The following is a 26,739-nucleotide window of genomic DNA, read 5'->3' as shown; positions in this document are numbered from 1 at the left end:
GCCTCCAACACATAACCCAAAGTAGACCTTTAGACCATTTAAAAAGCATGAACGTCTCATAAAATGAACAATATTATTGTTCATTTGCAATCTAACTTCTTATATTTTAGCAACCAAATCCAATTTAGGGATAACAGTATGAGTTAAAGTGAGGATCATGGGGGAACATAGATGATACTTCTGGCATCTGCCTCAACTGTTACATTAATTCCCCTCATGATGTTACAAGTTTTACTGACTGTTATCTGGGAGAGTTCCTATAACCTGTAACTGGCTACTATAACCAACAAAACAGTAACCCTTGTTTTGGAAATATAAAAAGATGGTACATACTGGAAAATTGGGCAGTAGAAAGACATCAGTATTGAAATATGTATTAAACTAAGAATACATCTCTGATGCCTTGAAAGGAATTATCTGTAGTTCAGGAACTCAAATTATGCCTACCAATGTTCATACAGAGGATTATCACATGTATATGGTTAATAACACATGAGGATTAAGAGAAGGGAAAACATCTCTCACTCAAGGACACTAAAGGACAATGGGAAGCATCACAGTTTTACAGTTAACATAAGAGGTCAACAAAAAAAAGCCATGGGCAAGCACTGTATTTTGCCGTGTATCAAGCACTGCCATCTATAATGTGCACCCAAGTTTTTGGCCCAAACATCCTCGAAAAAATCTTTTAATTTTTAAATTCATTTTTATTTATTTATATTTACAAAATAATTATCATATTCCAGAGTACTATTTTGCACACAGATAATAATACTTTGTGTAAATAAAGGAATTAAAAACATCTACATAGATGCAGAATTAGTACTACCCATATGTAACATACATCCTCCAATTTGGGGGCAAAAAAGTACATGTTATACACCGCAAAATATGGTGATTCTAAAACAGTATTTAAGCAGTCTTTAGCTTATACATGTTAATAGGTCTTGATCTTTTAAAAACAGATCCATAGAGAGCCATGACCTGCATGGCTCAGGGGGTTGGGTATCATCAGCAAAATGAAGAGTTGTCAGTTCAATTCCTGATCAGGGCACATGCTTGGGCTGCAGGCCAGCTCCCCAGCTGAGGGTGAGTGAGGTACAACAGTTCATTTCTCTCTCACATTGCTATTTCTCTGTCTCTCTTTCCCCCTCCTTTTCTCTCTAAAAATAAATAAAATCTTTAAAAATATAGATCCATAGGGCAATAGTACATATACCTTTCAGTTATTTCTCTCGAGTCTTCCATTTAGTTGCAAGTCAAAATTCAAGGACACAGGAGTAGTGAAACACTATTTATGCATCACAATATGACAACTACATAGTCTAAAGAAAACCTCCTGCTCCTCCAGTAAACAAAGATCTTAACTGCAGATGAAGATGGCAAAAAAAAAAAAGCTCACAAACAAAAATTTACAAAGCATTTGCCAAGATCAGAAACTAATGTTTATGCCAGCTTTTAGATTTCCTTGCTATTCATGCTTCAGGGCTGTTTTCAACCATTACCTTCTCATCTGCTTATCAGAAGAAAAGAATTCCAGGTGAACACAAGAGAAAGTGAATATAGATTGAGCTTTTATATATAAGGAGTAAGTAGACTATTTGGAATTACACAAAATTTAAGGAAGTAAAGACAGATTGCTTTATGTGATTGTTTTTCCAAGTATACATAGTAGACTGACATAATATTATTCTTCTGTTACTTATAAACTGCATAGCAGTTAGCACCAAGAAATATGAACTGTCTATGTAAACTAATGACTGGAATATTTAGAAAGAAGAAGAGCCATAACCTTTACTGGATTGTAGAAAAAAGTGAGCAGCTAACTTCCAGGAACTCTAAAATTGGTCTTTATTTTTTTCTTTTCAGCCGTCATGGAGGGGAAGAAATTATAAATGGCTTTGAAGAAATAATGAACAGATGGTACTGAGTAGTTACCATCTGTACACGGGGAGGCTATATGACTCAAGTGCATCTCCTACCCTAATGGTGGCTGAACTGTGACTTGTCAGTATACTGGTTTGGAGAAGCCAAGATTTCCTTTAAAGAGAAACTCTTCTTAGTAATTTTTTGGATGTAAGAGAGAGGGCAGAGAAGAAAAATGTCATTCCCAGACAATTCCACGTCATTAATAAGAATTCAATTCCATTAAGAAGCAATGAAATAATAACTTATGTATAAGAACTACTGATAAATAATCTCATAATGAATCTGTGTATCTCTTTGTGCATGTCTGTGGTCTGTGTCAAGTAGTGACAGTCCGTAACATTTAGCAACAGTGTTTGAAAGTGATGACAGCAAGGAGGAGGATAACGAAAGGAAAGCAATTTATTATTTTGGGTGTTTTTTTTTAACACCGTGAAATGCTACTGTAGAAGTGTTGAAATGTGAAGCTGGAATCTGAAGCTGTCACCTGTCCCATCACAATGACTGCACTCAAGCTTTATGTGGTAATTCATTTGTTATAGACTGGTTTAATCTCCACTGTTCTTTTTGACACACCATTTAGCAGGAAAAGTATAAATTTAATTCTAAACAAAGATATTTTCTCAATATATAGTATTTATACACAATATTAATGCAGGGGTTCTTATTCTGAGAGTCACATATCCCTGAAGTTACATGCAAAATAGTGTATGTATATAACATTATTCTGGGAAGAATATCAATACCATTATCAAATTTTCAGAAAGTCTAGGACCTAACAAAGAAAAATTCTTAATTCCAAGGAAATTAGGAGAAAATTAAAAGTTTGTTCTGAAAGGAAGGTGGCAGAGATAAAAAGATGAAACTGTGACAATTTCGAAATCCCTAATTGAAGGTAACACTTCCTCAATTTTTCTTTCTTGCACCGAACCCCCAGCCACATTCATATGCTTCAAAGAACAAAAGGAAAAAAAATACCATTTTTAGGAATTACTGGAAATATATTACTAATACACATTAGATATTTGCTATAACTCTTTCAACATAAAATACTGAGATTAAAAGAATCACGTTAGCTTAATATTATTCTTGAATCCTCTATTTAAAAAATACAGGGCCTGGCATAAGTAACGTCTGCTTGAGTGTGGTTGGTAGGTTATTAACATGGGTGAAATAATTTATAGTTTTAATTTGAACATTTCACCTAAAATGTCATATGGTGTGCTTGAGTGATATTGCTATATTACAAAATTACATGCTTATGAAATTGAAATAAAAGACTTTGAAATTAAAAGGGGGCATTATTTGTGCCAGACCCTGTATTTTTGTGACTTCTAGTAAAGATGGCAGCATAGGCAGACATGCTTTGCTTCTTCACACAACCACATCAAAATTACAACTAAAATATAAAACAACCATGCTTAACTCAGAACCATAAACTGAATGGAGGAAGTCTGACAACTACAGAATCAAAGAAACCACATCCATCCAGACTGGGAGGTGGAGCACAGACTCAAAATAGGTTGGTCCCTCACCCATGTGTGGTACATAAAAATTTGGGAGGGTATCCCAGGAGCAAGGAGACCCAGCTCCACACTAGGTTCCTCAGCCCAGGGTTCCAAGACCAGGAAATTAATTGCCACAACTTCTGGCTGCAAAAACCAGCAGGACTGAGTCAGTGGAAGAAAATTCCAGAGTCCTAAGCAGTTCCTCTTAAAGAACCCACACAGAGACTCACCTACTTAGAGTCACTCCCTCTAAGCTCTAGCACTGGTGTAGCAGTTTGAAAGGTACCAGTGGTACATAGGGAGAAACTGAAGTGTCTGGAATGAAGGTGAGAGGACACCATTGTCCCTTTTCTATACCTTCCTGCTTTACAGCCAGCAAGCTGGTGCTACATATACGAGACTCCATCAACCTAACACTATTTGACCTGCCTTGGAGATCCCCAAGACTCTGCCCCACCCAATTTACTGGCCCACCCAAGCTGCCTTGGCTCATGCCTTACAACTTTCTAAATCCTCTCAAACAAGCAGTATCCGGCCTCAGTGAGCCCAGGCCCGGTACTAGCAGCAAGCAGCCTAGATTCACACCTTGGCTCCACCTGGGATTCTCCAAGCCCAGCACAAGTAGCAGCCATCTCAGATTGCATATCTCAGGTTAGTTTTCCTGGGCAACACACAAGTTGGGGCTGACCTTAGCCTATACCACCTGGGAAACCCAAGGGCCAGCGCACACACTGGACAGCTACAGACCACATCACAGCACCACCATTCTGCCTGTACACAGCTGATATTCCCATGGGGGGCACAGGCTGGCGGTCAGTTTTGCTCCTTGCAGCTGACTGACCTGGGTAAGTTCCTCCCATTGATCTGCCAATGGCAACCAAAGCTCAATTACAAGAGGATGGTGTACTGAGCCCACACAAAGGTGTACCTCGAGCTCCCAGCTTGGGTGAGAGGGGAGGCTGGGTGACTGGATCAACCCTACAAGACACCTACTACTACATTACATTAGGACACGCTACCAAGACACAGAGCTCTACCTAATAGAGAAACAAACCCAGAGAGGTAGCCAAAATGAGGAAACAAAAAAACATGGACCAAATGAAAGAACAAATCAAAGTTTTAGAAATATAGGCAAACAAAATGGAGATAAGCAATCTACTGGATGCAGAGTTCAAAATACTGTTTACAAGGATGCTCAAGGAACTTAGTGAGGACTGTAACAGCGTAAAAAAGATCCAGTCAGAAATGAAGGATATGCTGATTGAAATAAAGAACAATTTGCAGGGAAACCACAGTTAGAGTGGGTGGATGACACCAAGATTCAAATCAATTATATGGAATAGAAAGAAGCAAAAAACAACAATCAGAACAAAAAGAAAAGAGAGTCCAGACTTCTGGCTAAGATAGAGGCAAAGGTAGATATACTTTGCTTCCTCCCACAACCAAAAGGAGGAAAACAAATTTAAAAACAAAAAAAATAACACAAAATTGAACTGTATAGAAGTCCAACCACCAAGGAGTTAAAGAAAAAAACATTCATCCAGACCAGTAGGAGGACCGGAGATGAGCAGCCAGGGTGAAGAGGGCTTGCAGCAAGGCCGTGGCTAGTGGCGGCTGGAGGACAGGGCGGATCCACATTTGTGTGCACATAAACCAGGAGGAACAACTGAGGAGGGAGACAGACTGCCCAACCAAAGGTTCCAGTGTGGGGAAATAAAGCCTCAAAATCTTTGACTGAAAACAACTATGGGGTTGCAGCAGCAGGAGAAACTTTCAGCCTCACAGGAGAGTTCATTGAAGAGACCCAGAGTCCTAGAATGTATACAAACCCACCCACCCGGGAATCAGCACCAGAAGGACCCAATTTACTTGTGGGTAGCAGGGCAAGTTGCTGAAGCCAACCAAGAGCCAAGTAAGTGACAATGTTCCCTCTCTGAACCCTCCCCCACATACACGCCACAACACAGCCACATGGGCTGCCCAGCTCTGGTGAATATCTAAGGCTCTGCCCCTTACTACATAACAGGTGTGCTGAGACAAAAAAATATGGCCCAAATGAAAGAACACATCGAAGCTCCAGAAAATATAGAACTAAGTGATGAAGAGATAGCCAACCTATCAGATACAGAGTACAAAATACTGGTAATCAGGATGCTCACAAAAATGGTTGAGTATGGTCGCAAAATAGAAGAAAAGGTGAAGGCTAGGAAAAGTGAAATAAAGGAAACCAACTGTGACAGGAAGGAAACTGGGACTCAAGTCAACAATTTGGATCAGAAGAAGGAAATAAACAAACATTCAACCAGAACAGAAGGAAGAAGCAAGAATTTAACAAAATGAGGAGAGGCTTAGGAATCTTCGGGACAACTTTAAATGTTCCACCATCCAAATCATAGAGGTGCCCAAAGGAAAAAAGGAAGAGAAAGAAATAGAAAACTTATTTAAAAACAAAATAAGGAGAACTTCCCCATCTGGTGAAGGAAAAAGAATTCCAGGAAGCCCAGAGAGTCCCAAAGAAATTGGACCCAAGGAGGAAGACACCAAGGCACATCATAATTATATTACCCAGGATTAAAGATAAGGAGGCAACCTTAAAAGCAGCAAGAGGAAAGGAGAGTTACCTACAAAGGAGTTTCCAAAAGACTATCAGCTGATTTTTCAAAAGAAACCTTGCAGGCAAGAAAGGATGGGAAAGAAAAATTTGAAGTCATGAAAGGCAAGGACCCACATCCAAGATGACTCTATCCAGCAAAGTTTTCATTTAGAATGGAAGGGCAGATAAAGTGCTTCCCAGATAAGATCAATTTAAAGGAGTTCATCATCACCAAGCCCTTCTTACATGAAATGTTAAATGGACTTATCTAAGAAAAAGATGATGATCAAAAATACAAACAGTAATGACAACAAACTCACAACCATCAACAAGTGAACCTAAAAAAAATAAGTAAGTAACCGAACAACTAGAACAGGAACAGATTCACAGAAAAAGAGATCACATGGAGGGTTATCAGCAGAGAGGAGGTGGGGGGTGGTTGCGGGAAAAGCTACAAGGAATAAGAAACATAAATGGTAGTTAGAAAATAGACAGGGGGAGGTTAAGAATAGTATGGGGAATGGAGAAGCCAAAGAACTTATATGTACGACCCATGTACATCAACTAATTGCAGGGAATGCTGGTGGAAGTGGGGGGTTACAATAAAGAGGAGGACAAATGGGACAACTGTAATAGCATAATCAATAAAGTATATTTTAAACTAAGGGAGAATCCAAGAAAATTAGCATAGTATAAGCAGCCTCTGGAACAACATTTGCCTCATTGGGGTACCAGAAGGAGAAGAGAAAGAGCAAGAAATTGGAAATCTATTTGAAAAATAATGAATGAAAACTTCCCTAATTTGGGGAAGAAAATAGACACGCAAGTCCAAGAAGCAAAGAGTTCCATACAAGATGGATGCAAAGAGGCCTACTCCAAGATACATCATAATTAAAATGCCAAAGGTTAAAGATAAAGAGAGATCTTAAAAGCAGCAAAAGGAAAGAAGTTACCTACAGGGGAGTTCCCATAAAACTGTCAGCTGATTTCTCAAAGAAGCTTTTCAAGCCAGAAGAGATTGGCAAGAAATAGGTAAAGTCATTAAAATCAGGGACTTATAGCCAAGCTTGCTTTACCCAGCAAAGCTATTATTTAGAATCAAAGGGAAAATAAAGAGCTTCCCAAACAAGAAAAAACTAAAGGAGTTCATCGTCACCAAACCATTATTATATGAAATGTTAAAGAGACTTATTTAAGAAAAACAAGTGATCCAGTCATCCCACTGCTGGGATTATACCCTAAGAATCCTGAAACAACAATTCAAAAGAACCTATGCAACCCAATGTTCATAGCAGCATTATTTACAATAGCAAAGTGCTGGAAACAGCCTAAGTGCCCATCAGTAAATAAGTGGATCAAAAAACTGTGGTACACTTATAAAATGGAATACTATGCTACAGAAAAAAGAACTCATACTCTTCATGACAGCATGTATGGAACTAGAGAGTATTTGCTAAGTGAAATAAACCAGGCAGCAAAAGACAAATACCATATGATCTCCACTGTAAGTGGAACCTAATGAATAAAATGATTCATTCCCCACTCCTCCATCCCAACAGCTGTCAGTCTGTTGCATGTATCCAAGCTTCTGTTTCTATTTTATTCAGTCTATTTTGTTCATTAGATTTCACATATAAGTGGGATCATGATATTTGTCTTTCACTGGATGACTTATTTCACTAGCACAATAATCTCCAATTCCATCCATGCTGTCACGAGAGTTCTTCCTTTTTATGGCCATGTAGTATTCCATTGAGTAAATGTACCACTGACTTTTTAACCATTTATCAGCTGATGGGCACTTCGGGTGCTTCCAGATTTTGGTTATAATAAACAACGTTGCTATGAACATAGAGCTGCACATATTCTTTTGAATTGGTGTTTGGGGATTCTTAAGATATATTCCAAGAAGTGAAACTGCTGGATCATAAGGCAGTTCCATTTACAATTTTTTCAGGAAACTCTATACTGTTTTTCACAGCAACTGCACAAGTCTGCATTCCCACTAACACTGCAGTAGGGTTCTCTTTTCTCCCTATCTTCCCCAGCACTTGTTCTTTGTTGACAAATGCATTGCTTTTCACACTCAGATGAATATTGGTAAGTTTTCAGTGTAACCCAGAAAGTTATTCCCTTGCTTAGATGCTAGGTAAAAATTCTCTTCTATCATTTAAATAGTAAACAAATTAAATAGTATATAAACATATTAATATCAAAATGCTGGTCATATATAGATGCATTTCACTTTCTGAAAAAAAAAATCCTAGAAGGTCTAAATGTCTGGATCTTAAAATGAGTTTTGAGTACTCACCGATTCCATTTTTACTCCAACCTGTTGAATAACCATCCTAATTAGGTGCTTAATCCAGCCAAGCATTTAGATGGCAGTCTCTCCAAACTTGCATTTCAAGTACTTCAGGCATACACAGCAGCACATGGTCCATAAAACATACTGAAATTTTAAAATACAAATATTAAAATGAAATAATAATAATTATTATTAGTTTTAGTCCTCACCCAAGGATGTTTTTATTGACTTTACAGAGGTGGGAAGAGAAAGAAAAACATCGATTAACTAGTTCCCTCCCATACATGCCCTGACCAGGGATCAAACCCACAATCTTTCTGTGTATGGGGCAACACCCCAACCAACTGACCCGCATGGCCAGGGCTGAAATAATTATTTTAGAATTTTTACCGTCTGCAACATATCTCACAAAATAAGTCTAGTTTAAAACATTTTAAAACTGTAAATTTACTTAAGAAAAAATATATTTTGCTTATAATAAACTTTGAGTAAATTAACAGTGCAATTTTTTTTAAGTATGTGTATTTTTTCTAGTCAGGGTTCTTAGCTGGAAATGACAAAAACCCATTTGTGGCTATGCAGGAAATACATTTATGAAAAGATAGGTAGTAGATAACAATCTTACCAGAACCTGACTTATAGGCTACACAGCCAGGAAACACAGACAGAAATGCAATAGAATTGGTCCTGGAAAGGCACTAACTACTGCTACTGCCACCCCTGACAGGACAGAATCTATCTCGTCCCACTTTTCAGTCTCACTGGCTCTGCTGCTGTCCATACTGGTGGAATCTGCTTGGCTAACTCTACTCAACTGTAGTTATACGAAGGTTCTGCCACTCACCCCCCAAAATAAAGGAGTTCTAGAGATATGGAGCAGGAATTCAGATGCTAGAAGGACAAACAAAAGTCCTTTCACACTCACTTGAGCACTATAACTCCTGCCGCTCACCCCCTCCCTGTCAATATACTGAATATTTGATAAGTTAAATTGTTAACTCATAAGATATAAACTAGTTTACTGAAGCAATTGGTCTCCAAGGGGACAAGGAGTTCACACGAGACTATAAATCAGTGCATCACTTACCTGTCAAGGCAGTCTTGCTTAAACAATAACAACGACATAAAAATCTAGCTGAACAAAAGAGTGCACTTAGTGATATAAAGTTCATAGTCTATCCCTGACCAGTTTGACTCAGTCGGCTGGGCACTGTCCTGCAAAGTAAAAAGTAACCAGTTCGATTTCCAGTCAGCACAGACCTGGGTTGCCAGTTTGGTCCCCAGTCGGGGTATGTGTGAGGGGCAACAGACAGATGTTTCTCTTTCACATATGTTTCTCATCCTTTCTCCCTCCCTTCTCTGCTCCCTAAAAATAAATAAATAAAATATTTAAAAAAATAGAGTGTGTGGTTTACACTTTGAGAAGAATTTGATGAACTACAGAGGATGCAGGGAAAAAATAAAGGCACCACAAATATACTAGATACTGGGTAAAACATGTAAAAAGAGCCAGGCCCTAATGACAGACAATAGTATGTAATAGATTCTAAGCGTTGCCAGGCATATATAATTTACTGATAACTGTAAAATGATCATTACTAGCATTTTGGTGAGATGTATATTTTAATGTGACCAACATCTACTACTGCCTGTAAGAATGCTTTTGGGAATAAACAAGAATAAAGAGCTAAAATAGTATCAAAGCTGAAAATGACTGACAAAAAAATCAGTCAGAGAAAAAGGATGATTTTATGTAGAATTTAAAAACCTATAGCTTTTTTCAAAAAAATGAGATACAACTTAAGGTACATAAACTTTAGGTGTCTAGCTTGATGAATTTTTATGTGTATAAATCTGTATAACCACCACCCACATCAAGATAATAAACTTTTGTAGAATCTTAAAAGCTCTTTTGGATTTCTACACAGCAGATATTCATTCCTCACCTATCTAACCACTATTTTAACTTTATAAGCACATATTAAATTCTGTTGTAGGTCTGGTAAACTATAAATCAGAAACAGGGAAAGTTCTTCAACTGGCACCAAAATATGAGAATTAAAATTTTAATCACCTAAATTAGGGAAGTCATCAGATCTTAAAGGTTTCATGCACAAACCTACTTGCTCCAAGCTCCTACACAGGCAGCAGATTAAGAAGTGCCTGGGTCATATGAGGACTTAAAGGGAGTAACTTCAAGATAGGGCAGCAGGGGCAAACACTGGTGGGAACTGTATCAGGGGACAGAGGTGCTGGTGGATGCCATTATCCCTTTGTTGAGATTTTCTCTCACTTGGCTGGCCCAGTGCAGGCAGGTACAAAATCTGTTACTCTTTATTAACCTGGCTAACATCTGTTGCCCTACCCTATAGTTTACCTGAGACCTCTCACCAACCTATTCCAATTGCTGGGCTGAAGCTCTTTCAGCAGCTCCAGACATTATGACAAGCAGCAGGCAACCTTGGGTGCACAGTGCATTTTCTCCCAAACACCCTCAAGCCTAGCACAGCAGTTACCAACTTCTGCTTGCAGTGTAGTGCTAATCAAGAGGCCCCATGTCTGGCATAACCAGACCAGCTTCAACTTGCATCAGAGCTCCTACAAAGAGGCCGTAAGCCTGGCAAAAGTGGTAACTGGCCTTGGCTTCCATCATAGTCTCTCCCAGCACCTACATGCCCTGCATAAGCAGGAACCAGCCAAAGCTCGCACAATCACTACTATTAAGCAGACCCAAGAGTTGCACAGCAGTGACTGATCTCGGACATCATTGGCTGGCCTCAGCCTACCCCAGAGCCCCTCCCATGTTCAGCTCAGCCATAGCAGGCCAAGGCCAGCTTCAGCCACACCATAGACCCTCCTAAGAGGCTCCAGTTCAGACACGCCTGGCCTGCAACCACACCAGACTCCACCTAAAAAATTCCACAACCCAGAAACCTGACAGGCTGCCCTGGCTGGCACCAGAGCTCCGTTAAAACAACTCCCACTCCTGCCACCTCCCACACAACAGCCTGTCCACTATAGTTTTGGCTCATACTCACAACCAGTTAGCCTAAGGGACAATTCCACCCAACAATGTGCCTGCAGCAATCTCAGTACAACTATAAAAGAAGGGCACATACAACCCACATGGGGACATCCCTGGAGCTCTGGTGAACAGGGGAACTGCACCCCAGGGCCCCATAAGACACCTACATAAGACCTCTCTTTTGATACTGAGACACATAACAGATATACTTAATACATAAAAACTAACAGATACAGCCAAAATGAGGAGACACAGAAGTCCCAAATGAAATAAATGGACAAAACTCCCAAACAGAATAAGACAAAATGGAAAATAAGCTATTTACCAGACAGAGTTCAAACAATGGTTATAAGGATACTTAACAAATTCAGGACAAAAATAGGTAAATTGAGTGAGAACAACAGAGAAATGGAAAATATAAAAAAATGTATACAATAACTGAAATGAAAAAGATACTATAGGGAATTAACATCAGATTAGAAGAACAAATTAGTGAACTGGAAGATAAGGTAGTAGAAATCACCCAATAGGAACAGTAAAAAGAAAAAAGAATCCAAAGAAATGAGAACAGTCTAAGGACCACCTAGGACATCAAATGCAGCAACATTTACATCATAGGGGTCACATAAGCAGAAGAGACAGTAGGGGATAAAAACCTATTTCAAGGGAAAAAAATGATGGAAAGGTTCTCTAATCTGGCAAAGGAAATAAACATAAGAGTCCAGGAAGCACAGAGTTCCACATAAAATGAACCCAAAGAGGTCCACATCAACATCATAATTAATATGCCAAAAGTTAAAGAGGAAAGGATAAAAGTAGCAAGAGAAATGCAGCTAGTTATGAACAAGGAAGACCACATAAAGATATTAGCAGATTCACCAACAAACACTTGACAGTCCAGAAGGGAATGACACATATATTCAAAGTAATGAAATGAAAATACCTACACCCAATAATACCTCTACCCAGCAAGGTAATTACTCAGAATTTCAGGAGAGCTAGAGTTTCCCAAGACAAAAAGAGTTTATCAACACAAAGTGAACATGTCCAGAAGTCTCCTTTAAGGGGGAAAGAAAGGGTAAAAACTAAAAATAAGAAAAGATAGGAAAGAAAAAAATCTTACTGATAAAGACAAACAGTAAAACTAGTGTATTAATCATAAGGCTAGTTTGAAGGTTAAAATACAGAAAAGCAGTGATCATGTGCAAATACGATAATAAACTAAGGAATATATACACACACATATAAGATGTACAATATGACAAAAATGAGAGGAGAATAAATATAAAAAAGGTAGACTTTAAGAATGTGTTCAAACATAAGCAACCAACTTAAAACAGACCACCAAAACAAATAATTTTGGTATATATGAATCTCATGGTAACCACAAAACACATATGCAAAAAATAAAGAGAAAGGAATCCAAAAAGAGCACTATAGAAATGTATGAAAGAGATGATGAAAAATATCAACAGTGAAAGGACAGCAAACACACAGTTATGAACAACCACACCTAAAACAAAAGCAAACCAAGAGGACAGCTAGATCAGGAGTGGAACCATAGAAATGAAGAACACATGGAGGGTTAGAAACAGGGGGGTGGGAGGAGGAGAAGGGGGGAGAAGGCACAGAAAATAGCATAGATGGTAGGTAGAAAGTAGATGGGGGGAGGGCGAGAATAGCAGGGGAAATATAGAATCTAAAGAAGTTGAGACACGTGGTTATAAACTAAGGGGGGAGAAGGGTGGGGGAGGGAGTGTGTGGGTGGAGGGGAATGAAGGGTGGAATAGAACAACTGTAATGGTATAACCCATAAACTATATTTAAAAAAAAAAAGATGGGCATTGTCCTAATATGCCAAGGTTGTGCGTTTGATCACCCAGGTCAGTGCACGTACAAGAATCAAACAATGAATGAATAAATAAATAAGTATAACAACAAATCAATGTTTCTCTCTGTCCTTTCCCCTCTCTAAAATCAACGTTTTAAATTTCTTTAATGTAATAGATAAGATTAATGTAATGAAGAGCTGGTTCCTTGAAAAGACAAAGAATAATGAAAAGGCTTTAGCCAGACTAATGAAGAGAAAAAAAATAGAGGCAAAAAATAAATAAATAAATCAGAAACAAAAAAGTGACAACAGACAGCACAAAAGGCAAAAATTATAAAAAACATACCATGGATTATTATGTCAACAAATTAAACAATGTAGAAAAATCAGATAAATTCCTATATACACACAATCTTCCGAGACTTAACCAGGAAGGAACAAAAATATGAAGAGACAGAATCAGTAATCAAAAGATTGCCAAGGCCTGACCAGTATGGCTCCATTGGCTAGGAGCCAATGCAAAGAAAAAGGTCATTGATTTGATTCCTGGTCAGGGTACATGCCTGGGATGTGGGTTCAGTCTATGTTCAGGGTGTCTACAAGAGGAAATCTATTGGTTTCTCTCTCACATCGATGTGTCTCTTCCTCTCCTTCTCCTTCTCGAGCTCTATCTCTAAAAAGAAGTAAAAAAAATCTTTAAGGCCAACAAACTAAATTCCTGTGCCAAATGGCTTCACTGGTAAACCACCAAACATTCTATCCTTCAAACTATTACTACAGAAAGAAAGAAAGAAAGAAAGAAAGGAAAGAAAGGAAAGAAAGGAAAGAAAGAAAGGAAAGAAAGAAAGAAAGAAAGAAAGAAAGAAAGAAAGAAAGAAAGAAAGAAAGAAAGAAAGAAAAAGAAAGAAAGATAGAAAGAAAGAAAGAAAGAAAGAAAGAAAGAAAGAAAGAAACTGAAGAAGAAATTTCCAATACTCATTATGAGTCCAGCATTACTCTGATATCAGCATTAGACAAAGACACTGCAAAAACAAGAAAATTAACTTTTGGCCAAGATGGAGGCATAGGTGCATACATTTTGCCTCCTCCCACAACCAAAAGAAGGACAACAAATTTAAAAACAAAAAAAATAACCAGAAATGTCAGAAAATCAAACTGTATGGAAGTCTGACATCCAGATTGGTAGGAAGGAGGTAAGAAGGGCAGAGACTGGAAGCTGTGGCAGAGAGGACACACAGTAAGGTGGTGGCTGGTGGAGCAGGCAAGCGAAATAGCGGCTAGCAGACAGGGCAGTCCCACATTTGCAAGTGGATAAATTGGGAGAAACAACTGGGGAGAGTGACAGACTGCACAACCCAGGGTTCCAGTGTGGGGAAATAAAGCCTCAAAATCTTTGGCTGTAAAAACCTGTGTGGGTTGAGGTCGAGGGAGGAACTCCCAGCTTCACAGCAGTGTTTGTTGGAGAGACCCACAGGGTCCTAGAATGTACACAAACCCACCTATCTGAGATTCAACACCAGAAGGGCCCAATTTGTTTGCGGGTAATGGGGGAAGTGATTGAAAGCCAGCAGAGAGCCAAGTAAGCAGCACTGTTCTCTCTCTGAACCCTGTCCCACATACAGCACCTCAATGCAGCCATGTGGGTTGCCCAGCCCTGGTGAATACCTAAGGCCCTGCGCCTTACTACGTAACAGGCGCACCTCCAAAAATATATGACCCAAATAAAAGCTCCAAAAAAAAAGATCAAAGCTCCAAAAATAGAAGTGAGGAAGAGATAACCAACCTATCATCAGATGCAGAGTACAAAACATTGGTAATCAGGATACTCACGGAAATGGCTGAGTATGGTCACTAAACAGAGGAAAAACTTAAGGCTATACAAAGAAATAAAGGAAAATGTACAGGGAACCAACAGTGAAGGGAAGGAAACCAGGACTCAAATAAATGAATTGGACCAGAGAAAGAAATAAATATTCGACCAGAACAGAAGGAAGAAACAAGAATTTAAAAAAATGAGGAGAGGCTTGGGAACCTCCAGGACAACTTTCAACATTCCAACATCCAAGTCAGAGGAGTATCAGAAGAAGACGAAGAACAAAAAATTAAAAACTTAGTTGAAAACATAATGAAGGAGAACTTTCGCAATCTGGCCAAGGAAATAAGACTCCTGGGAAGTTCAGGAAGCTCAGAGTTCCAAAGAAGTTGGACCCAAGGGAGCATACATCAAGGCACATTATAATTACATTACCCAAGATTAAAGATAAGGAGAGAATCTGAAAAGCAGCAAGAGAAAAGAAGATAGTTACCTACAAAGGAGTTTCTATAAGACTATCAGCTGCTTTCTCAAAAGAAACCTTGCAGGAAGAATGGGGCTGGAAAGATGTATTCCAAATCATGAAAGGCAAGGACCTACATCCAAGATTACTTTTTCTAGCAAACCTATCATTTAGAATGGAAGAGCTGATAAAGTGCTTCCCAGATAAGGTCAATTTAAAGGAGTTCATCATCACCAAGCCCTTATACGAAATGTTAAATGGACTTATTTAAGAAAAAGAAGATCAAAAATACAAACAGTAATGACAACAAACTCACAACTATCAACAAATGAACCTAAAAAAAACCCAAACAAACTAAGCAAACAACTAGAACAGGAACAGAATCTCAGAAATGGAGATCATATGGAGGGTTATCAGCAGAGAGGAGGTGGGGGGTGGATGCAGGAAAAGCTACAGGGAATAAGAAGCATAAATGGTAGGTACAAAATAGAGAGGGGGAGGTTTAGAATAGTATGGGAAATGGAGAAGCCAAGGAACTTATATGTACTACCCATGTACATCCACTAACTGAAGGGAATGCTGGTGGAAGTAGGGGTACAGGGCAGAGGGGGATAAAGGGGAGGAAAAACTGCAATAGCATAATCAGTAAAATACATTTAAAAGAAAATTACAGGCCAAGATACCCAATGAACATAGGTGCAGCAATCAAAATTGGAGAAGATGAAGCAGAGGATCAAAGCAGAGATCTGGAAAATAAGGAAACAGAAAACATCCAATAGTACAGCAAAAAGAAAAAAGAATCCAGCCTGCGAACCAGAGGATTGCGGTTCGATTCCCAGTCAGGGCACATTCCTGGGTTGCAGGCCAGTTCCCAGCAGGGGACACATGATACATTGTGTGTCCTCGGCAGAGGCAACCATACATTGATATTTCTCTCCCTCTCTCCTTCGCTTCCCCTCTAAAGATAAATAAATAAAATATTTTTTAAGAAAAAGAAAAAAGAATCCATAAAAGTGAGGATAGTATAAAGAGCCTCTGGGACAACTTCAAGCATACCAACATTCACATCATGGGGGTGCCAGAAGGGGAACAGAGAAAGCAAGGAATTGAAAACCTTGTGAAAAAATAATGCCAGAAAAATTCCCTAACCTGGTGAAGGAAATAGACATACAAGTCCAGGAAGTGCAGAGAGGCCCACACCAAGATATGTCATAATTACAAGGTAAAAGATTAAAACAAAGAGAGAATGTTAAAAGCAGCAAATGAAAAGCAGTTAGTTACCTACGAGGGAGTTCCCATAGGACTGTCAGCTGATTTTTCAACAGGAACCTTGCAGGCTAGAGGGAGTGGCAAGAAATATTTAAAATAATTATAAGCAAGGAGCTATAATCAAGATTACTTTACACAGCAAAGCTATCACTTAGAACTGAAGGACATATGAAGAGCTTCCCAGACAAGAAAAAGTTAAAAAGGTTCATCACCACCAAACCAGTAAAACATAAAATGTTAAAGGGTCTTCTTTAAAAAGAGGGAAAAAGTTGAAAAAATATGAATAATAAAATGGCAATAGCCCTGGCTGGCATAGCTCAGTGGCTTGAGGGAGGGCCTGCGAACCAGACGATCGAGGTTCGATTCCCAGTCAGGGCACATGCCTGGGTTGCAGGCCGGTTCCTTGCAGGCTAACTACCAGCAGGGGACGCACAAAAGGCAACCATACATTGATGTTTCTCTCCCTTGCTCCTTCCCCTCTAAAAATAAATAAGTAAATAAAATCTTTAAAAAATATTTAAAAAATGGCAATAAATACATATGAATAAACAATTGAATCTAAAAACCAAAATAAATGAAGAAGCAGAACAGAAACAGATTTACAAATACTGAGAACCTTTTGATGTTTGCCAGATGAAAGGGAAGTGAGAGAATGGATGAAAAAGGTAAACATAATTGAAAAATTTTAAAAATTATACATATATAAATAAATAATAAAATGTCCATATTACCCAAAGAAACCTACAGAGTCAATGCAATCTTTGTTAAAATACTAATGGTATTTTCCAAAGAACTAAAACAAATAATCCTCACATTTATATGAAATCACAAGACCTTGAATAGCAAAGCAATCTTGAGACAGAACAACAAAGTTGGAAGTATCATACTACCTGGTTTCAAACTATACTACAAAGCTATAGTACTCAAACAGCATAACTGGCACGCACACACACAAACACACAGACACACTGATTAATGGTACAGATGAGAGAGAGCACAGAAGTAAACTTAGGCTTGTATGATCAATTAATCTGTGACAAAAGAGGCAAGAATATACTATGGAGTAAAGACAGTCTCATCAATGAACAGTACTGGGAAAATGAACTAATATATACAAATGTACAAATGATACTCAACTACTTTCTTACACAATATATAAAATGAAAGTCAAATTGGATTAAAGCCTCTGCAGTACACAAACAACAGTATGGCAATTATCAAAGTAAAAGGGTAGGGAGTATAGGGGAAATAGAAGAGTAGGATAAATTCTTATGGAAAGAAAACAGACTTCAAGTGGTGAAAACAATACAAAAATGATATATTATAGAATTGTACATCTGAAACCTTTAAAATTTTATTAACCAATGTCACCCCAACAAATTCAATACATTTTTAAATAACTTTTTGCAGTTATATATTTAGATATCTCTTTTAAGTTAAAGACAACAAAAACAAAAATAAACAAATGGGACTACATCAAACTAAAAAGCTTTTGCACCAGAAAGGAAACCACCAACAAAACAAAAAGGCAACCTACTGAATAGGAGAACACATTTGCAAACGATATATCCAATAACAGGTTAATTTCCAAAATACACTAAAAACTCATATAGTATAGCATTAAAAAAAGAACAAAATAATTCAATTAGTAAATGGGCAAAGGACCTTAACACACATTCCTCTGAAGAGGAGTACATAGAGATGGCCAACAAACATGAAAAAATGCTCAACATCAATAATCATCAGGGAAATGCAAATCAAAACCACATTATCACATGAGATAATACTGAGATTTACACCTCACACCTGATAGAATGACTATTATCAAAAAGACAACAAAAGATAAGTGTTGAAACAAAAACCCTGGTGCAACATAAACTGGTACAGCCTCTATGGAAAACAGTATGGGGCTTCCTCAAAAAATTAAAATCAGAACTATCATTTGACCCAGCAACCCCACTTCTCAGTATCTATTTGAAGAAACTGAAAACACTACAAAAGATATAAAGCCTCTCATGTTCACTGCAGCATTATTTACAGTGGCCAATATATGGATGCAACCTAGGTGTTCATCAATAGAATAATGAATAAAGAGGATATAGTACATACATGCAATGAAATATTACTCAGCCATGAAAAATGAAATCAGACAGAAAAAGACAAATACCATGATTTCATTTATATGTAAAGTAAAAAAAAATACATGAACAAAGCAAAACAAAATTCTAAATACAGAGAACAAACATTTCAGTTGCCAGAGTGGAGGTCAGTGGAAAGGTTGATGAAAAAGATAAAGAGGACTAAGCACAAATGGTTATAAAATTAGTCACAGGGATGTAGAGTACAACACAGGTAATATAGTCAATAATATTGTAATAAATATGTATGGTGACAGATGCTTACGAGACTTAATGTGGTAATCACTTCATAATGTATATATATATATATGTGCAATTACTATGTTGTACACCCAAATCAATTCTAATACTGTATACCAACTATAATTTTAAAATAAATTTTTTAAAAAGCAGTTCCTGCCCTGGCTGGTGTGGCTTAGTAGATTGAGTGCTAGCCTGAGAAACAAAGGGTTGCCAGTTTGATTCCTGGTCAGCACACATGCCTGGGTTGTGGACCAGATCCCTGATGGGGGGGGTGCTCAAGAGGCAACCACACACTGTTTCTCTCCCTCCCTTCCCCCCTCTCTAAAAATAAATAAATAAAATCTTTTTAAAAAAGAGTAGAGAAGATAAATAACATAACATAACATAACATAAAAACCATTCCTCAAAGGAAAAACTAAAGGGCACAAAAACAGATCAGTATTTGCCAGGGGTTGCAGTGCAGGAAAGGGCTAACTACAAACACAAGTAAAGTTTTGAGAAATTGGAACTATTAATGTATCTTGATTGTGGTGGTAGTTACATGACTGTTCATCAAAGAAGTGTTTGCCAAACTGTGTGAATCTTGCTGTGTTATACCGTCATTAAAAAAAAAAAAAAAACAGGCCATGCCCACCATTGCACAGGCAAGAGCACACTGTGGTCCTTGTCAGCTGACATTTGACTTCCACCAAGATGGAGGCGTAGGTGGAAACACTGTGCCTCCTCTCACAACCAAGTTTAAAGTCAACTAAGTTTCAGTAACAAAAAAGCAGCCAAAACACAGAAAATTGAACTGCACAGAACTCCAACAACAATGAACCATTCAGCCAGACCAGTAAGAGGGGAGGAGCCAGCAGCAGAGCAGGGTCGGGTAGGAAAGATCTCCCAATCCAGGCGCTCAGGCAGCGGTGGGCGGATCCCAGGTGTGGGGTAGCAACAGGTGAACCTAGTGAGGGCACAAGGCAGCAGGCTGACAGCGGTTACACATTCCAGCAGATAAACCAGTGAAGGAACGAGCAGTAAGACAGACCGCACAGGCCCCAGCGGTGGGAAGCAGCAGAGGGGACCGCCATTGCCCCTCTCTGACCCCGCCCCCACATATATCATCACAACCCAGCCACTGAGTTGCCCCGCCCTGGTGAGCCCCTAGGGTTCTGCTCCTCATACCTAACAGGTGCGAAACAGACCAAAACATGGCTCCAGAAGAACTCAAAGCCCCGGAGCCGATAACTCCAAGCGACCAAGAAATAGCCAACCTAACAGATGCACAGTTCAAAATACTGGTGATCAGGATGCTCACAACTGGTCGATTTTAGTCACAGACTAGAGGAACAAATGAAGGCTAAACTAATTGAAATGAAAGGAAATGCACAGGAAACCAACAGTGATGGAAAGGAAACTGGGACTCAAATCAATGGAGTGGACCAGAAGGAAGAAAAAAATGACCAAACAGAAAAATACGAAGAAACAAGAACTCAAAAACATGAGGAGAAGCTTAGGAACCTCCAGGACATCTTTAAACATCCCAACAACTGAATTATAGGGGTACCAGAAGGGGAAGAGGAAGAGCGACAAGTGGAAAACTTATTTAACAAATAATAAAGGAGAACATCCCCACTCTGGTGAAGGAAATAGACTTCTAGGAAGTCCAGGAAACTGAGAGTCCCAAAGAACGTGGACCCAAGAAGGAACACACCAAGGCACATCATAATTACATTAGCCAAGATTAAAATGAAGGAGGGAATTCTAGAAGCAACAAGAGATAAGGGGACAGTCACCTACAAAGGAATGCCCATCAGACTGTCAGCTAATTTCTCAAAAGAGACCTTGCAGGCAAGAAGAGGCTGGGAAGAAGTATTCCAAGTCATGAAATCCAAGTCATGATACATCCGAGATTGCTCTATCCAGCAAAGCTTTCATTTAGAATGGAAGGGCAGATAAAGTGCTTCTCAGATAAGGTTAAGTTTAAAGAGTTCATCGCCACAAAGCCCTTATTATCTGAAATGCTAAAGGGACTTATATAAGAAAAAGAAGATAAAAAATATGAACAGTGAAAGGACAGCAAACTCACAGTTATATTAACAGCCACACCTAAAACAAAAGCAAACTAAGAGGTCAGCTAGATTGGGAGCAGAAACATAGAAATGAATATCACATGGAGGGCTAGCAACAGGGCAGTGGGAGGAGGAGAAGCGGGGAGAATGTGCAGAGAATAAGTAGCATAGACGGTAGGTAGAAAACAGACAGGGGGGAGGGCAAGAATACTAGGGGAAATATAGAATCTAAAGAACTTGAGACACGTGGACATAAACTAAAGGGGGAATGGTGGGGGAGGGGTATGCAGGGTGGAGGGGAATGAAGGAGGGGAATTAGAACAATTGTAATGGCATAATCAATAAAATATATTTAAAAAAACTCTTCTTTGAAAGCACTTGCCAGTGTGCTAGGTGATTTCAATATTTTCAGAGATGGTATGTACTCAATAGAGTATTGTAAAAGTCCATTCATATAAAGATCTAACACAGGCAAAAACTAAAGCCTGAGGGATTTCTGAGGGTGCCTGCAATGTTTTAGTTTTTGAGATAGACATTTGACTGTGTTTACTCTGAAAACTTAAAAAATGTACCTTACATATTTTTCTTAATGTAAGTTATGCTTTAAGTTTAAAAAAAACACATAGCCTTTGAGAAAGTTATGCAAGTTTCAGCAATTTCTTTATACGGTTTGTACTGTTTTAGCCAATGCTACAAAGCATGGTTTTTTTTTACGATTTTATTTATTTATTTTTAAGGGGAAGGAAAGGAGAGAGGGAGAGAAATATCAATGTATGGTTGCCTCTCATGCGTCCACTGCTGGGAACTGGCCTGCAACCCAGGCATGTGCCCTGACTGGGAATCGAACCACGATACTCTGGTTCGCAGTCCCATGTTCAATCCACTGAGCTACACCAGCCAGGGCCGACGCATGTTTTATTTTCACTTAAAACACAATCTAGAAGTTAAGAAAAATAAATATTTCACCTTCTAGCTTTCACTCAGATACTCTTCTGATCCACTCTTTGATCAAACTGAGACCTTCAGCCTTCTCTCCCCTGTAATTTTCATGAACCTCATCAACCCCTTCCTACCTTCACTTTCTTCTATCCCGTACAGCCAAAAATTACCGTATTTTTTGGACCATAAGACTCACCTGGGTTTTAGAAGAGGAAAATAGTAAAAAAATTTTTGAAGCAAAAAATGTGATAAAATATTTAATGATATAAATAACATTTCACCAATGTAAACAGAACTCAACAGCAGCATTAACAACCATTATTCATCCCAAATTTAGGGGGTCGCTGAGTGGGTCTTACAGTCCAAAAAATACAGTGCTTGAACAACTGCTTGCCAATATTTTCAATTCCTTGTTCTACTACTGTCTTGTTCAATCTGAAAGTCTTAACCTGATGAATCCAGCAGCCTACATTTCCTCCAATTGCACTGCAGAAAAATTACTTTGATGTTGCCACAAATGTACTACCCCCAATTTCAACTGTGCCCTCATTGCTGCCAAGCATCCTAGGAAAATCTCCATCCTACCCGAATATCTCCAACCCCTCTTCCACCATTTCTCAGCAAACAACCAAGCATACTACTTCAAATAATAGAAGTCATCTGAGAGGAAATCCCTCAACATCCTACCACTCCACCTGCCATATACACTCATCTGCATCTTTTATGACCCCCATTTTCTACTGTCCCTCCTTCCACTAAAGTGCTTAGGATACACCCCCTCACCTCACGTATCTCAATACACTAGCTTCACCCTCTAATAGGGGTGTCAAACTCATTTTCACCGTGGGACACATTAGCTTCGCCGTTGCCTTCAAAGAGCCAAATGTAATTTTAGGACTGTATAAATGTAACTATTCCTTAACAGTTAAGCAAGAGCTCAGCACTGCCACCTGTAGAAACAAGGTGCCCTGCCAGATAAAACGAGGTGGAGGGCTGGATGGGACTTGTGTTTGCCACCTATGCACTGTTATATAAATTCTCTTTTTCCCTCTCTCTTGTTAACTTGAATCACATGCCATCTTCTGGTTTCTACCATCTGCACTTAAAAGAAATCCAAAATGGAACTCCTCCTAAATCTTTTGCTCAAATGTGTTTGTTCCCCACCTCAGAAAAATGGCATCCACATTGTCAGTTATTCCTTCTTTCTCCTTAATTTTCTACACCGAGTCAAGTTCTTTTGCCCCTAAAAACATCAGATTCCATTGCCCTTACTGATATCCTAATACTGCACTATTATAAAAAAAAAATATTAACTATTGCTCCCTGCCCACAGCCTAATTTCACTCTCCATTTTCTATTCATTCTCAATATTTAAGTAGTATAATCTGGTCTCTGTTCTTTCCTATCTTCCGTATCTTTCATGCTCTACTCTTTGATCCAGTCATACAAATATTTCTAGAAATTCAGCATCCTGTCTGGACTTTTATCTAGTATTCTACCTCCCCACTGTACCTATACCAGGCTAGCCCCCACAAATCCTTTGTTTCAGCTTAGCTATCACCCTCCTCCAAAAGGTCTTTCCTAATCAGTCAGGATTAGGGCCATCCAGCATGTTTTCCCCATAGTACATTAAATGCATCAGGTTTTCAAACCCTCTTAATATGGGTGATCTCTTGGGCTCAATAAATGGAGAGAGGTGCACAACATAGTTCTCACCTTCATGGTTAAAAAAGGAATAATGTCAATAATTATTATACTTACATAATCAGATTGTAGAGTGCAAAAATCTTCCTTTCATAAATTATTTCTAATGGACTCAAATGTACAGATAAATGTAAAATGTATCTGTACATACTTACTTTTACATCATACTTTTAAAATGTATGCTAGGTATGCTTTCTAAAAACATTAAAATATTTTAAATACTCTGTCAAAAAATAAAGAAAAAAACAAAGCACCTAAACTGCTTACCTCCTCTACTGCATTTTAATCACCTTAAGAGCAAAAACACATTCATCACAGTGATCCCAGCACTTAGTACAGTATATGGTATGTATGCTCAAGTAATATATTAAATGAAAGGTACTCAAGTAATATTTGAATATTAAATGAAAGATGCCTAAAACTTTTTTACACTATTTCAACTGCAAGAAAATACATAAGAATTTTGCTTTCACTTACTTATAAGTGATCTAGGTAATTTCAAACAAACCCTCCTCTCACTGAGGACAAATGAACTAGCTAGACAAACTCATCTATTTGAAAGCATCCAATAACTACCAAAACAAGAAAGTATAACCAGGCCAAAAGTTGGTTCTTGGAAAAAACTAATAAAAAGGATTGATCTCCAATGGACTTCATCTAGTAAAAAGAGAAGACACATACTACCAGTACCAGGAATGAAAAAGGTCAATCACTACAGATCCTACAGGTATTAAGGAAAGCATAAAAGGCAAAACAAGATGGCAATGGAGTAGGTAGGATTTACACTCACCTCCTCGCACCAAACTGAAATTATAACTAAAATGTTGAAAAACTGACCCAAGTAATCAACTAAGACTAGCTGCACTGAAATCTTACAACTAAGAATTTACAGACGAAGCCACATTGAGAATGGAAGAAAGGGTGGAGATGCAAAAAAAAAAAAAAAAAAAAAAAGCTGCCCCAGCACCCACCTGCAGCAGCTGAGAATCCCTAGGTATATGTCAGCTGCAAAGGTTGCCCCTGAGGAGTGAGGTGTCTCAATCCCACACCAGGCTCCCCAGGTGAAGCACCAGAGCCAGGAAGAAGAGCCCACATAACATCTGGCTGTGAAAATCACTGGGGATGGAATTCTGTCCTGTCCACTAGGGAGAGATGGGAGTCAGCTAGAAACCCAGATACCCTCTTAAAGAGCCAGCACACAAAATATTCACAGCCACTCTCCCTGAGCTCCAGTGGAGGGAGTATGGCTCAGAGTGGAATAGAATTGTGTAAGGAGAGATGGGGTTGTGTGGTTCCACAGAGAAAGCTGAAGAGACAGCCACCAGAACCTGGGGCTGAGTAACTCTCCCACATCACAGACGCAATCTTTTTTAAGTGGAGCAGTCCCCTCCATATGGCATCAGCCTAAGGGAATACAATAGTCCCACCATCCTGCCCTGCAAAATGCTCTGCCCACCATTCTTGCTCTGCAGAGGAGTCGGCTGTTTGTGTCTGGAGTGTAGAGAGCTGTGCAGACTATGAGGGTGCCAGTGATTGAGTTTTGTGGCTCTGGGACCAGACTCCCCTCCTTCTGCAAGCTTGAACAGCACCACTTCCTTATGCAAGATCCTCCAGCCCCACCCTCCTATCTCCCAGTGGCCCTGCCTTGCTGAGAGCTCAGGCACTCCAGGTCTGAGCAGAACCCTGTACAAACTGAGTTGCATGGCTCTAGGACGGGGGAATTTTTTCCTCACATACTCAACTGGTATAGAGCCTTCTTTCCACATGGTCAAATCTTAGTCTGTTTGGGCCTGATAAACTCTGCTGACTACCCCGTTGACTCCTGGAGATCCCACTCCACCACAGTGTTCTGTGGGCACTAGGCAGGTGTCTACTTGCCCTGGTACACCTGTGACTTTTGATGAGTGGACTCAGACCTAACACTGGCATGAAGTTTAAATCTGTATCAATCGGCTGAATACCACTCGCCCCTATCTGGTGACTCACTGAGAATCTACCTTACAAAACTCACATACCACCAAAAAGCTCTTTCAGTGACTGAGCCTAACAGGTAGCTGACAGGCAGAGGCAGATGGAAGTGGATCTCAGGGTGCCTTGGGCCTTTTGCTGACTTGCCTCCAGGTTTAGTGCTCATGTAAACCAGCCTTGATGCACAGCTTGACCTTTCCCACACATACCCAGGCCCACCAGAGGCAGCCACAAACCATGGATCACTTTGTAGTTCCAAATAGGTTGCACAGGGCCAGTCACAGGCAGCACCTAAAATTGACCTACACTGGAGTCCCTCCCAAGAGGCCCCAGGACCAATATACCCAGTAGAAAGCTTAGGACAATATCAGAGCAAAATCCAACTAAGCTCCACAAGCAGCAAATCCAAAGGGAAATCTCAGCAGACACCAGACCCTGCTGAGGCAAATCCCGCTTTGTGTGATCAGCACCCACACAGCTGATCCATGCTTGTAAATTGTGGTTGAAGCTGATCCTCATAGTAATCTAGCCTGAGGGCTGACTGGAAGCATGGACAGGACAGCAGGGATTATACTTAGCCACAACAGGAGGGCTCACACAAAGCACATTTCTGGAGCACCCAGCTTAGGTGATCAAGAGACTTCACTGGCCTGGCTGGTGTGGCTCAGTGGATTGAGCACGGGCCTGCGAACCACACGATCGCGGTTCGATTCCCAGTCAGGGCACATGCCTGGGTTGCAGGCCAGTTCCCAGCAGGGGACTCACAAGAAGCAACCATACACTGATATTTCTCTCCTTCCCCTCCTCTCTAAAGACAAATAAATAAAATCCAAAAAAAAAAAAAAAAAAAAAAAAGAGAGAGAGAGAGACTTTGTCACTGAGTCCTAAAAGACAACAGCTATACAAGGCCACCCTACCAGGACTGGGAGACATAACAGATCTACCTAACACACAGAA

The 26,739-nt window shown here is 39.3% G+C and overlaps 1 protein-coding gene across 2 annotated transcripts in view; it reads right to left on the bottom strand.

Annotated features, from left to right (window-relative positions):
- The window catches only part of MTFR1 (mitochondrial fission regulator 1), a 70,993-nt gene that overhangs the window by 31,519 nt on the left and 12,735 nt on the right, over positions 1 to 26,739 (bottom strand). Inside the window, exons 1-2 of one of the 2 annotated variants that reach the window (XM_037058638.1) lie at positions 16,749 to 16,767; positions 8,339 to 8,479 (exon numbers count right to left, since the gene is read on the bottom strand). In XM_037058638.1, coding sequence (XP_036914533.1) covers positions 8,339 to 8,404 — 66 coding nt within the window. In that variant the 5' untranslated portion in view covers positions 8,405 to 8,479; positions 16,749 to 16,767. Of the gene's footprint in view, positions 1 to 8,338; positions 8,480 to 16,748; positions 16,768 to 26,739 lie in introns of those variants that run through there. The other variant, XM_037058637.1, reaches the window with a different exon arrangement.

This window comes from Sturnira hondurensis, unplaced genomic scaffold, assembly GCF_014824575.4.
Source record: "Sturnira hondurensis isolate 20B ecotype Veracruz unplaced genomic scaffold, ASM1482457v3 Scaffold0010128, whole genome shotgun sequence".
Lineage (NCBI taxonomy): Eukaryota > Metazoa > Chordata > Mammalia > Chiroptera > Phyllostomidae > Sturnira > Sturnira hondurensis.
This window is presented reverse-complemented; position numbering and strand designations above follow the sequence as displayed.